Below are 15330 nucleotides of genomic sequence, written 5' to 3' on the forward strand. Positions count from 1 at the left end.
GGAGCACATGACAGTTAATATGCACGAGCAATCTATAATTAATTCATGACAATCTATAGCGGAGGAATGGAAACCATTTCTTGCCACTAAATACAATAGACTCTAAGGTTATAATGCATACCATAAAGCAAAGCTTTCTATGGCACATTGAGAAGCAGTGCACATGGACTTCAATACCATAATGCAAGAGTCTGGAGCTGGCGCTAAGGGAACGGAGAAAGCACATTTGGATTCTAGACCCAGGTCTGCTATTAATAGGCTGATGATCACACTGCAAATGACTAAACCTTTCTAGAACTCAGTTTCCTAAGTCTGTAAAAAGAAAAGTTTAGAGAAGGCAGTCGACACAGCTCCTATCAGCTTGAAAATGATCCTAAGCTAAGTCAGTCTTCCTAATACACTGAGAATAGAGAAATAAAATCTCAGAGGAAAAACGTATTTCTCCTTTAGAAGATAAATGTAAAGTAAAACAAAAGAGAATGCAATATATAGATTAAATCAATCATTTACAGATCCCAATACTTTATTAAACTTTGATGAACAAAATGGATTTCATAAGGGGAAGCCTTATGGGGGCAGGAGGCATTTTCAAAGCATTATGTCATACACATGCTTCTGATACTATTACAACTCTCAAAGATTAAACCCTTATGTAAGGCCTCAATATCTTTCTAAGGGATTCTAGAGGAGCTATAAGTAGTAAAATAAGTACACACATAATTTTCCCCTAGTTTATCCTAGAAGCACATATGAATTAAATGTACATTCGGATGTACATTTATTATGGTTATAACCATTAGTTATGTCTCAATTTTTTAAAAAAATCACCTAAATTTAAAACATTTAAGTGATTACATGAAGAATTACCTTCTAATGGCTTTCTAGAAATAATGAATTCTTTGTTTCAAAATGTGCATCCTTAGCTAAAAAATTTTCCACTCCAAAGTAATAAACAATACTTAAGAAAAGGGATTCTTTTTGAAATCTTTATTTTTTTAATTATGAACAATCAGTTACATTTATCTTAATGCAAAAATGCACCAATGAACAGAGAAATGCTTTTTGGCCATTTAGGACATGGGGGTAAAAACAGCTGGGCATCTGGTCCTTTGACCCAAGGAGTCAGTACTATAGGTATGCCAGATTAAAATAAATAAGTAAATAATTAAATAAATACATACAAAAATAAACATATTTTTAAAAAACCTTTAGATCTTGAACTAGGTAAAATTAAGGTTTTTTTTTTCTATTTGATATAATTATTTTTAAACTACACTGAGTTGATGGAAAAAACTATTTAATGATATTATTTTCATTGATAATCTTATCAAGAAAAATGTCTCAGAAAGGAAACAAAGATAGTAATGAATTACACCCCTACTCTCACACTGGAATCACAGAAGAGACCTTCAGTTTCTATTCATTTAGTCTTACTTCCAACCCCTGTCATTTTCATGCTACGTTCCCCCCAGTAAGAGATCCAGCTTTTACAAAAGGTATGATCATGATTCTTAATGTGCTCTATAGAACATGCTACTTCATAAAGAAGTATTTAATAGACTACATGGGTGAAAATGGGTCATGGATAATTAGGAGGAGCAATGGTAAAATTAAAGCAAAATATTTGTATTATTTTAAAACTTATGGGACTTTAATTATGTAGTATTTAACATGCAACTGTTTAGTACATAATACATAATTAGAATACCGACCATAACATAGTAATTACACATTAGAATGATTAATGAAATTACATTAATATTCATTTAGTATAACTATTTTTTTAGTATAACTATTTTTATGTTAATATTTCGGTTATATTGCACATCATATTGCCTCATGGCCTTGTCTTAAGCTTTAGTGAATATTCAACTTAATTTTTCCCCTTGTTTTCTAGACATGAATAATGTTTCAAAATATTGTATGACTGTATTTATACTGGACCTTTGCCAATATTCTTGAGAAAAAATATAGGGAAAAAAATGAAATCAACCCTCGGTTAATAGCATATAATCATTCACATTTAAAAATCTCAGTGCTTGATGGAAATGTGGTCATCCAGTTTGTGAATGCATTCTTTCTCCACACTGTACGTACTGTACACCCACACAAGTAAAACACATCCAGAAATTCTTCTGTTTTGCTGGTTTCTGGCTTCCCAAGAGAAAGTTAAGATAAAAATCAAAACAATGACAACTGCATTATCCAAAATAGCAAGTAGCAAACAGGCAGATTCCAGAGGATGATGCTGGCTCCCTACCTTGGCAGAGGGTCCCCAAGTCCGCGCAGTTGGCTAGTTCCGCTGCTGGGAGTGGGATCAGGTAGGAACCTTGATCAACACAGAGGATTTGACAAGTTTGACTTATGATTTAATATAATGCAGAAAAAAATAATCAAGGATCATATGGTTGGTATAATAGCAGCAGCTCTAGAAGAGCCCACCAGTAATACTCCAACATCAAGTAATTCTCTTAAAAGTCTTTGTGTCAATTTCTGCACATGCAAAATATAGTTATTGAACTATTCCTCAAAATCTTTAACTCAATTTATTGGCCATCCACACATGAAAGGAAAAGTCTGTGTAAGAAATTCAGGGCCTTTGCACATAATAAATTATAGAGCTCAGGTGGAAATTCATACAAACAATATAATATAAACATTAAAGATAAGTTTCAAAGATGAACTTGGATATTAATACTCATAACATGCCTCTATTCAGTTCCTAGGTGCTAGCATATGCTATGTGCAATTCCAGAAATATGTTTCTGTGACTTTAAGTTGGCTTCTGTGTCTTTTTATTCCAAGCTTTAACTGACTCATCCTGAGTAAAAAATAAGTCTTGAGCTGATTTTCTAGTAGGAGTAGTGGGTTTTCTCTGTTGCACTAAGTCTCCCTCTGACAATTCAGACTTCTACGAGCAGGTTGAGGCTGGGGAAGATGGGTTAACTTATCTCAAAGCATACTACACTATGAATAAAGACAGAAGACTAAATACACACACATAAATACATACACTCAATTTTAAAAGGACATTTCTACAATTTTGATTGCATTCTAATGTTTAAACATTTCCCAGACTTCCCTGTGGGACTAAGACACGGAAACCGACAGGTACATCAGCTAAGAAAACACGCCTAGGTAAATGGTGCGCGTCAGCAGGAAGCATCCCAGCTTAACAATATTTTGGGAGTCACGGTTTTTTCATTACTGATGGCCTCCGGCCCCTGGCCCAGGGAAGAAATCATGTTAACTCAGGAAGATCCAACCCTACAGGCAAGTCTAGTATGTTACCTGGCAAGAAGTTCACATTACAGACCATTACATGTTGGTGCAATAAAAATTTACTGACTGTTTGTATGAGGCACAGAGGCTGGGATAATACTTGAAGGCAATGTCTCCGCTTTCAGAGAGGCACAAATGGGAGATGGCCTCACAGTTCTCGGAGTGATGAGAGTCCTTAGTAACCCAAAGGAGGACGTGACCAGCAGCTTGGTGCGAAGGCAGGAGAGTGCGATCCATTACAAAGAAGAAATGTGAGGAGCATGAGGGGTCCCTCCAGATGGGTCTTTCTGGCAGACAGAATGACTGAAACACAGACCATGCAAATATCTGGGAACCCAAGTGACATGGCATTACTGGAGTAGAAAATTGTAGAAATATTTGTAGAAAATTGGTAGGAATGATCAGATATGTAGGTAATAGATAGCTTGTGGAGGACATTGAGAATGTAGGCACGGTGAGTGCAGGGGCTGTGTGTCTTTCCAACAATGCTGTACCCCCCACACACAGTAGGCGGGTGCTAAGCTTTACTGCACACGTTACTGAATGCATTGCGAATGACTGCTCACATTTTGAACTCTTTCTTAAAGGAAACGGGAGAAAATGAAGGGAAACGAGGTGAGAAAATTAGATTTAAATTTGCAAACATTTTTGCCGCTCCATAACCAGCTAACAGGGGAGATACAAGAAGCATGAATAATACTAACAATTCAGACGTGGTATCCTGAGCACAACAAGGATGGGCAGAAAGAGATGGATACAAGACATCTGAAAATAGAATACGGAGGGTGCAGTGACATTGGAGAACAAGCAAAGAAAGAGAAACATAGAAGCCTTTTTTCCTGGTTTCCAACTTGACAAATTGGTACATAATGATCTCATAAAAGGAGATAGGAAATACTGGAAGAAGAGCAAACATAGGCGGGGTGGGCTGACCAGTAAGCCTGGTGATGGAGGCTCAGGTATCTGCAAGACATCTGGATACAAGGCAGGTAGACTTGATTTTATAAGAGGTCCAGCCAGAAAATACTCAACAGAAGCTATAGATGTGTCTGAATCACTGGAGGTAGAGTGCAGATTTGAAAAGAGCACAGGATGTAACTCACAGATATTCCTATATTTAAGTATCAGACACTTTATTTTAAAAGACTGTTTGGGGAATATAATCAATAATGTTATAAAGATTTTGTAGGGTATCAGATGGACACTTGTCTTATTAGGGAGATCACTTCATGGAACGTGTAGATTACTGACCACTGCACTGCATACCTGAAGCTGAATAATAATGAATGTCAACTAGAATTATATATATATATATATATATATATATATATATATATACACAGGATGTGGCGTACAGCATAAGGAATAGAGTCAGTGGAACTGTAACAGCTATATACAATGTCAGAGGGGTAGCAGATTAGGGAAGGGAGGTTATCACTTTGTGAGGAGTATAAATGTCTATTATATTGTTTTGCATACCTGAAACTAATAAAAAAATTTTAAATAAATAAAGAGAGCTATAGATTTGAGAAGGTAAAAACAGCTCCTGTAGAAGGTGGTTGTAAGTGACGAATTCAAGTGAAGAAAATTTCATGGAGGGTGTGGCAACATGAAGTGTACCAGGAAACTCAAGAATGATAAAGGCTGAGAAGACCTTTAACTTTGCTTTGGAATTTTGGTAGTAGCTCTCCAGAAAGTAGTTTCAGGAGCGTGGGAATGATGAACTCTGGGCTGCCAACATTTGCTTGAGGGGAGGAATGCAACAAGAGGAAGCTTAGCTATGAAAGGAAGTAGAGACTGGGAGGGGGAGTTTTAAAGATTCAAAACTTAGACAAGTGTACTGTGGAAAAAGCATCTGAGGAAGCAGTAGTTGAGGCCAGCTTCAGAAGGAGCTGAGGCAGAATTTTATCTTGAAAGCCTTCTGCCCACTACTCTTTCCCATCACACTTAACTTATGCCCCCTTCTTGCAGGATCTTATGTCTCCTTGAGGCACTCTGTTTTAGTAAAGAACTTCTAAAAACTAAAACGCCTTTAAAACTCAAAATGAGTGAGGAAATCTCAGCCCCTGGAACATGCAAGAGAGTAGACCCTTGGATGGAGTTCCTGTGCTTCTCAAGTTACACACAATGTTGGCAGTGAAAGGATCCTTAGGCCACTTCTGGCACTGATACAGTATCTCTGGAAGACAAAGGGAGATAAGGGGACATTGTGGGAAAGAAGTCTGAAGGCTGGTTACATTGCCACTGTAGTATATTAAGGAGCTGAGAGGTGGGAATAAGGAAAGAAAATCAGAAGAGTTATGATTTACAGTAAGATATCTGACAATTGTCTTTAATATTTTATCAGTATCATTGTATGGTAACAAGTATAAATTTCAATATGCGACATCCTTTGTCATGGGAAATTGTAACATTTACTTCTAAATATTAGTTATCAGTTGTTCCTTCTTGTGCACTTTAAGTTTAGCAAAGTGACACTGCTTTATAAATACTCAATAAAAACTATTTTATGATTAATATAGTAACAGAACTTAAATTTGATGATTGTTTTGTTCAAAATGGTGTAAATACAAGTGATGAGCCTTATTAGATATGTTATATTGGTAAATAAAATCTTACATTACAAAGTAATCAAGTTATATAAATACATGAAATATAAAAAGTATACACAAATTTTTATTTCTAACCAGTTCCATGTTCAGCATATATACATAAAAAAAGTCACTACTGCTATCAGTTTTCCTGGGCCAACAGATTTACAAAGGAAAATGTAAGGAAGAAGAGAAATCTCTCTATCCTGGATGATAAAATCTTCATCATCAAGGAGTTGTTTTCAGACTGTGACCTATGTATGTTCACTGATTTTTGTAGCTATCACAAAGGTGTTCAAAGGTATTTACTTAATATTAACTGTAAAATTTAGAGACAAATTTCCTTGAAAAAAATGTAATCACTGAAAATGAGCGGTTGATGAAAAGCTGTAAAGCTGTTACTGTTTCTTCTCTATCTGTCGTTCTTCCAAAATTATGCTACTGAAAGTCATTATTTATTTACATAAGTTGTGGTGAAAAAGACTGATGTGTAGCCAACAACTCATCTTGTACCCTATTTAATGATAATCCAAATAAGAGTAGACAGCAAGCAGCCCTCAGCATGACTTATAATGGGAAAAAAAAATAATTCCTTTCAAGTCCCTCTTTGCAGCTGTACTAAAGTTGAATTTTATAATTTTCCATAAATAAATATATTTAAAACAAAATTATTTCTGAAAGCCATTAATGCTCATAAAGATTTTAAGCATCTCCAAATAATAAAGTCCTTTGTAAAGTTAAAGTGATTTTATCTTTATTCTATTAAAAATAATTTAGTAGTCTAAAAGTGCTACACTGAATAATTTGCTAGGGATGAAAGGAAGAAGCCAATAGTGAAGCAAGGGTTTTATAGCTCTGAAGGGCAGAACTAGAATAACTGAAAATGAAAAGGTAGGAATCCGAGAGGTGATGAAGCCTCAGTAATTAAGTACAAAGTTTTGGAAATGAAAAGAACGAAATGAAATGATTTGTTTGGCACAAATCCAAACATTTCTAGAAAAGAATAACAACGAAGTTGGGTACTTATTAACTGTGTCTTATCTTTACAACCACAGGGGCCAATAAATGGGAGTGCTTAATAAATGCTTGTTAAAGAATGTAATTTGTTTGAACTTAGACTATTCATTGAGTTCTACTGTACCACTCCTCAGGAAAGAGCGGTCGGCAGTCAGATAAATAAAACTGGTACAGAAGGCACTGTCTGTTCTTTGTGAAAACGGATGGACATTAGCCAGTATCTAAACTTGAATCATAACACAGGCAAGTACTTACACCTATAATTAAAGAGTTGGCTAGGGAAATTGTCTATCCATGGAGGTTATACAGCTGAGGATGTTCAATAAAATGGTCCTAAGAAAAAGAATGATGCTATAAAATAAAAAGAATCGTTGCTAAATAAAGCATTTCTTTCTGAAAAGGACTAACAATATTAACCATGTTTTTTTTTTGTTTTTTTTAATCCTGATAAAAATTTCTTAATTAAGGTCTATTCCCCAAGTCTACTTAGAACAATTTGGGAAAACAAAAAAAGTCCAATTCTGAAGCTATTGAAACATTTACTGGTTTTATTAAGTCTGGGATATTGCAAATTTGAAACAAGCAGCAGGATATTTAAATGCAGTCAGTTCTGTTCTACTGTCTTATTTTCAAATGAAAATTTACTTAGCAATAGACCTTCGGAAAACCTATTCATTTGCTATCACAAGTAGGTTCTGAAATAAAAGCTCATGGTTTACAGACATTGTGAGGCCAATGGACTGTCGGGCATGACATTCTATTTTCCCATTGGTTACTGTACTGATCATTACTTTTTGGAAATTACTAGTACCATAAACAGCAAGCCACAACATTCTGGGGGAAAAAAAAGATTAAAACGTTAATAGAGCATTATTATTTTTTCATTTAGTGAAGTTTGGTTAGCTAACAAGCTTAGATATAATCTGGGTTACAGGTATTTCCTGTCAGTTAATAAGTGACTTAGTTCTTCTACTCCCAAAGCTGGTGATGAAGCAGCAGGAAACTCCCTCTCCTCCTCCTGTTGTGACTCCTGAAACACAGGATATCTGAATCCACGGAATGTGGGGGTTTAGTGTCATCATGGAATGTCAAGAAGACCATTATAAAAAAGAAAGGAATTCAAGTACATTCACTGGGTAAGCTCGCGCTGCTCCTTCGAATGAAATCATTTTGAAAACTTATAGATGACTGAACTACATAAGCATGTATCTGGTGCATTCTGGTAATCTTAAAGCTTGGGAAAGGAGTTTGAAAGACTGCTCAAGACACTACAGAAACTCACGGGTATGGCTGTGTCCCAATAAGACTTTATTCACAAAAACATATGGTCTGCCACAGGGATTTGTCAATCCCTGGTCTACAGGGTTTCTTAGAGAAGTTTAGGAACTCTTGTACACTATATTCCTCACATTTTATTATATTGCAGAAAAGAAACCTTATTGATTTTGTTTAAAACAAATACCATGTTAACACCCTGAAAAAGGCAGTGTTTTCCCATGGAAGGCACTCTGACCAGAAGAGACAGCTCCTGGACCTTCACACTTTTTATCTGGGTAAGAATAGCTCACCTGATCTAATACTAGGTCCCATTTTCTAGTCCTGCTTATTCTGAAGGATAATCTAATTTACACTGGGTGAGAGAGCATGGCCCTAAAACCAGACTTTCTGGGTTAAATTCCTGGCTTCGCCACTGAGTAATTGACATTGGTTAAATTCCTTTATCTCTTTGTGCCTCAGATTTCTCATCTGCAAAATAAGGTTAATAATAAAACCCACATCAAGGGATCTATGTTGTAGGCAATGAGTTAACATGTGTGAAATGCTTAAAACAGTACCTAGTATATAATATGTATTCAATTTCAGTATAAATTAATATTAGCAATTATTAATATCCCTAACCAAATTCTTTTTGGTGTTGTTGTTTTGGTTTCCATAGTCCTCAAATATTGCCCCACCAGAAGACAAATGTTAAATGGCCTATATTATGGTTTTTTACTGATGACCAAGGCTATGGTGAAAACAGGCCCCTCAAATACAGATCGTCGCCCTGGATGTAGGAAGCGCATCACTGCCCTCTGCCCCTGTTCACCACCCCACACCAAACATATACACTTGATCTTCTCAAATTTCCTTGCTGAGTGAAAGAATTCTCAGGAGTCCCCGAAGGTTCTCTGTGGCTAATCGTACTGACAGGAGCTGGGGAAAACCATTCGCCCTTACAAAGTTCCGCAGTCGCCTTCTGCAACAAGGTCGTGGTTTACCCTCTTTCCAACAACCCACAAGGAAATACCTCTCAAATGACATCACTTAATAGCCTCCCAACATCTGCCGGAGCGCCATGACCACATGGAGAGATGGGTTACCCACACAGAGGGGTAGGTGACAGGAGTTCCCCAGGCAGGAAGGGCAAACACAGGTCGCAGAAACTGGGGAGGTGGCCTCAGGTCTTCACAATGGTTCCTACTTTGTTCAGTGTTGGAAACGAATTTTTGATAGAATTCCCTCCATAGTCACATACAAATTACTTTTTAACATTAGGCCCCTTCTTCCCTCCATTAATGAGTTATCCCTGTGACTAAAAAACATACATTGTCAACACCTTAGATTTAGTCATATAACATTTAAAAGTGATAATGAAACTTCCACTTTTTGTATTTGATCAGTCCATAGTAAAATAAGGTCTTTCAAAATTAACTTATGTACATAGAGAACGTTTGATTGTAGTCTATTTCAATAATTTTGTTACATAGAATTAGTTCCCTAAGTATTTTGCATTTAGCTACTTCCAATAATACCCCATTTAAAGTTTCTCAAAGACCAACCAAAAAGAGAAGAGTTTTTGAAACAAAGGACAAATGTTCATTTTAAAACAAATAGAAACAAAAAGTCCAAAGAAAATAGTGATAATTCCTGATTATCAAAGATTTTCCTTAAATGGACAGTTTTGATATTTAATACTGAGTTAAATACTACTCTTTTAGGTGATAGTTGTTTATTTAAATAATGTCATGGAAATTTCATTCCAGGATGATAACAATCAACTTTTTACTGTATCCTCTTTGTGATTAAAAAGAATAACTTATTAATTTCTTTTGTTCCGTTCTGCTGTTAGCATTTCTATCTGAGACATAATTATAACTGCTGTTATCTTAGTGATAAACTGTGATGCTTTATGACATAAAGAAAACTTAGAAGTGGTAGGCCCAAAAGCTTTGATTGAAAAAACATGGCTTGTAATCAAATGTATACTACGAATGGCTGAGTAGGTAACATTTTAAAAATTAAAAGAACTCATTAATGACAACATACACACATACATGTGTGTATTTATCATACACATGTTAGTATAATTATATATGTATGCATATATGTAATTATACATACATATATGTGTGTATAATTTCTTGTTGAAAAACATTCATAGAACCATGCTTAAAGAAATAGCTGCTATGCCACAGACTTACCGCAGCTTAGGTTGCTTTCAGCTTTGAGAGCTAGGGCAGGGATAGTCCAAAAGTCATTTTGCCAGTCGACCACATTCCCTTTCACATTACAGCTGAGGTTGGAGAGGGTTTTGGAATTCATGGTAAAATTCCAAAGTCGAAAGTTATAAATGTCCCCTTTTAGAGAGGCAATTTCATTTTGATTGGAGCCCAACAACAATTTCCCATTCCCAGAAATAACTTTGCTAATGGTAGAATTGCATGGAACTGCTTCATAGTTTCTTTTGAAATGTACACCAACAGAGCCCAAAGAATTATTCCAAACGATGCAGAGCTGCTCAAAGCTTTCTGTGAAAATGTCTTCTTTATCCTTTACAGGTAATGCACTGTTGAGTAAGCACTGTGAGCCAGAAATAGATAGAAAGTAGCCGTTCCTGGCCTTCCCAAAACTGAGTAATTGTGGGAAGGATGCATTTGAGTAGGAGAAAGCTGTCCATTCACTGTCTTCCTTGCCAATTTTGGTTGCTTCAAAACAGAGTGTGAAAGCGCTGAGCTCTGGAACAGAGACACTTTTTGCAACAGATACCTGGTAAACATCTAGCGGCTGGGGTAAAATGACCTTTTGATTCCGTAAGGACACAGCAACTAGAACAAAACATAGTAATAGATAAAACATGTTAACTTTAGATATGGACCAATGAGGTGCAAAAAGTCTGATATACCCAACCCCTCCACCACTATACTCATTCATTTGTGCCCCATCACTCCCCTCTTCCACGGTCCTTCTACCCTCTATCACCAACCCATTACCTTAAACCAATAATGGTAATAGCAATCAAAAACCCCACCCATTTGAACGCTAATCATGGTTGGATCTCACACCTAAACCTCTGAGTTACAGCCAGCCAAGTTAACAAGTATTTTTCTTAATCTCTGAACTGGAAAAAAAGAAAACCAAAAAAAAACATAATTAAAAAACTACCAGTTTCAGGAAAGCTCTATTTATACTTCAGGTTTTCAAAAATATGTTCCTTTTCAAATAATTTGTAAAGGTAATAGCTAATCATTCTATTTTTCCTTAACAATTGCCTTTCACTCTACCCAAGCACCCCAGTGGTACCCTCTCCCCTTCAGACACCTCATATCCTACTCATATTCTAGTTTGTGAGGGAACAGTGGTTGAAAAGGCAGATGATGGAGCTGTGTGACCTTGGACATGTTATTCACCTTGCTCTGCCCTAGTCTCTTCATCTGCAACATGGAGACAATGGCATGTATTCCACAGGTGGTTGACAGGAATTAAATAGGTTAATACTGGCACGACACTATAGCAGTGCCTGTGCCATAGTCCATATATAGCTAGTATTGATTACTAATATAGATAACTGTTATTATATGCATAGTAAACACAAAATAAAAATACATTAGCCTAGTGATTCTGGAACATATGTGAAATTATTAACACAGTGGATTTGGCCCTATGCTAACAGAATAGACATGAAACATGACGAACTGATTTGACAGAGAAGTAGCTCTCCTCAAAAATACTGTTTAACATTGGTTTCATAGGAATGCTAGTTTGACTATATTTTAATATAGACCAAGGATAGATCTATGGTAAAAATATCATTTAAATATAAATATTCTACTTAAAAATCCATGATGGAATTTAACAGAATCATGGGTTTTATCTACTTTTTAAATATAAAGTAGTTTACAGGTTTATTTACCCAAAAGGATGCTTATGCACTATGAAACCAGTATTCTGTATGCATTGTTAAAATAATAAAGGCTAGAAGGAAATATGTCCATCAACATTTTATTAGTGGTTTTGGCTAGGGATAGATATATAGGTAATTGTAATTTCCTTTTTTTATTTCCAAATTCCCTATAATATCTTATAATTTTAAAAATATTGTTTTAAAAATTAAAGCATGTGTGTTTCAGTTACCTACACATACACCTACTGTCAATTACAAACTAAATAACTGCAACGAAAAAGCACAATGTATAATAATGAGGCAGTCATTTTCATAGTGCCTTTCTGTTTTGTTTCTTTTCTTGACAGATAACATCTACTTAAGAAGCTCAGAAGAAAAAGGCATTTATCTAAATCTCAGTCTTAAAGCTTGAGTTTTCCTTAAGCAAAGACGGGTTTTAGAAAGGATGGAATTATTTAAATATTGTGATATGCCAGAATCTGAGAAATGTATTTGATAAAATTGTATTTTCTTTCCTTCAGTTGGCCATTTTCAAGAGGCTTTCCTCAAGTTATGTTGTCTATTAGCTTAAGTTATAAATGCCTCTTTTTAAATTTTAATTTATGCTAATTGTCTATATTTGTCCTCTAGCATAGTTCCTTAAAAGGGCAACATGCTAAAAGCCTAAAATAAAACGATTCTAAATGGGAATGTTTTAAATGTTGAGTGGAGAGATGTTACAATTACAGATTTTAATTATTAGCTGTGGGATATCCAGTGTCTTCCAAGCAGCCTTTAAATGTTCTGCATATAAACAATATAAAAGAATCCAGCTCTACTGTAACCAGATTTTGGATCTGGTAAATATATATTGCTAATGAGACTACTCAGAGAATATTAACAGCTTCTTGCCCTGCAATTCTCATCCTAATCATTCACATTCACATAAAAGAACCTAACTCTGTCTTCTGGTCCTGTGTTTATTGCAGGACATGTTAAATGAAAGCAGAGGGTTGGCACCGCTGTTGGTTTACATACCTCTGATGTAGCTGGCATTGAACCCTTTCTTCTGGATGCTAAAGTCACTTGAAAAGGACACATGCATCTCATTCGCACTTGAGTTAAATGATAGGCCTTTAGCAGTTGCTCCACAAAATTTAGTCTGGCTCTCTCCATTATCAAGGGATAATGAGTCGTAAATGCAATTGGGAGCCTCTTCGATGTCGAAGTCGTTAAACGTTATCTGAATGATGTAGCCAGTGGGGGCTCGGAGGGTCCACATGCAAGCTTGGCTGTTAGGGTAGTCGTTCGGGTAGCATGGAGAAGTAAAGGACCCAGAAGGGCTGGATAGCACAACCCTGCAGTTGGCACATCCCCACACTGTTGGCAAGACAAAAGAGAGACAGAGAGAAGGGCTGGGGTCAGAGGCATACAACAATCCAAGAATACCACATACTGGGGACAAACAGCAAACATTTTAAAACAGCAATAGGCATGCATGAAAATTAAAAGGAAAATAAAACCATCTCAAGGAAAAAGGAGTACCAATAAAGCAACAAAAAGTAAAAGACACATACAAAATGTTAGAGCAATAATTCTTAAACCGGGGGAGAGGCGGTCATATACTCTGAGAACCTGATGAAAGTTATGGGAACTCTATCCATATACTTAGCACACAATTTTAGGGAATACGTGAGGCCTGAGGAGGCAACAACAGATTTCACAAAGCTTCACCGACCTTGGCGAAGAATCTCTACTCTATAGCGTAACTGAACTGGGTTCATGGGGGTTACAGAACCATAAAGATAGAACTCGATATTACAAACTATGGATACAAAGGAAGAGAAACACTTAGAAAATAAATGTTCAAAGAGAAAGCTACCGATACAAAAAATAAACAAACAGGCTATCTCTGGCAGATAGTATTTTCTTCTAAAATTCAAATAAATAGCATTACCTTGCATTTGTGGGATATTTATAGTTTTGAAAGTACCACCATTTGTTTATTACAGTTGATAATTATATACTTGTGTGATCACCTCATTTATGCATTCATTCAGTAAATATTTACTGAGTGCCTGTTGTATGCCAGACACTATTCTAAATAGTTAGTATATACCAATAAACAGGGACAACGATGTCTCTGTTGAATGATTCTCACACTTCAGTTTTGGACCCAAAGATACACAAACAATAATACAATGGCAGATGGTGATAAGAGGTAGAGAAAAATGTAAGACAATCAATTATTTCCCAATTATTACTTAGCCAGGGCCTGGACACCAGCTGGAACCGGAAGCCAAGGTCTACTGTCTTCCTATGTAGCAATGCTTTTGCAATTAATATTCATGTTACTTTTAAGTAAGTGTATAAATGTTGGCAGTAATCTCATTTAACCAGCATTCCGGATAAAGACAGTGCCATAAAACCAACACATCAATTTTCAAACAATAAATTACTTTTACCATGTTAATGTAAATTGCTCTAAATTTATGGTGTTCCTTTTTTACTAAATTGAGTACAATGAATAGGCAATAATTTTTCTTGAAAATGGTAGTGATTACCCATATTACTTATTCTTCTAATGATGCAATGATATATTCAAGGATGTACATGTTACGCTGCTCGAATTAAGCTTGCTTTTTTCTTTTCCCCATGTCCACCTCGTGCTATGCACTGCTTTGCCTTGCCATCACTGCTCCCCATCCATTCTTTCTCACTTGCCCTCACTCTGCTCCTCCTCCTTAAGTCTCTCACATCTTGTACAGGCCCGGACAGCCAGAGGAAAACCCTTTACGATCATCATATGTTTACTGAATGCCTTCCCTCATATCCATCCCTGGACCACCATGTTCTTCTCCTCGACAGCATTATTCAGAGCAGTTGTGTTACTTCCTTTTGTGAGGCTGTTGCTTATTTTCTGTCTTCTCCCACTAGTCTCTAAGCTCAACAAGCAGCGAGTATGTACTGTCATATTCACTACCTTACTCCTCATCGCATCCCTGACACATGAAAGACCTTTGACAACGTTTGTGAAATTTATGAAAAAAATGAGTAGCCTAAATGAATGCAAAGATGCCTAAACTGAAAATGACTAAGTATGGCATATAAACCTAAGTCAAACAAAATCTAAGTCTAAACCAAGGATAAAGCGTGTATGAGCTCTGGAATATCTCTTTGGATGGGGTTTTGGGGCTCTTTTCTTCAATTATTTCACTGATAGCACGGAATGAAGATGACTGGCCTTTCTGATAAGGTTAGCTTCCTGTTACTGTACCTTAGGATCAGGAGAGAGAA

At 36.1% G+C, this 15330-nt stretch overlaps 1 protein-coding gene across 6 annotated transcripts in view; it reads right to left on the minus strand.

The window, feature by feature from the left end:
- The window catches only part of ADGRG6 (adhesion G protein-coupled receptor G6), a 136848-nt gene that overhangs the window by 55438 nt on the left and 66080 nt on the right, over positions 1 to 15330 (minus strand). For all 6 annotated transcript variants that reach the window (XM_019653790.1, XM_019653787.1, XM_019653788.1 and 3 more), the window contains exons 3-5: positions 13072 to 13413; positions 10355 to 10978; positions 2261 to 2329 (exon numbers count right to left, since the gene is read on the minus strand). In XM_019653790.1, the coding sequence (XP_019509335.1) occupies positions 2261 to 2329; positions 10355 to 10978; positions 13072 to 13413 (1035 nt within the window). The remainder of the gene's footprint in view (positions 1 to 2260; positions 2330 to 10354; positions 10979 to 13071; positions 13414 to 15330) is intronic.

The sequence above is a fragment of the Hipposideros armiger genome, unplaced genomic scaffold (assembly GCF_001890085.2).
Source record: "Hipposideros armiger isolate ML-2016 unplaced genomic scaffold, ASM189008v1 scaffold_206, whole genome shotgun sequence".
Lineage (NCBI taxonomy): Eukaryota > Metazoa > Chordata > Mammalia > Chiroptera > Hipposideridae > Hipposideros > Hipposideros armiger.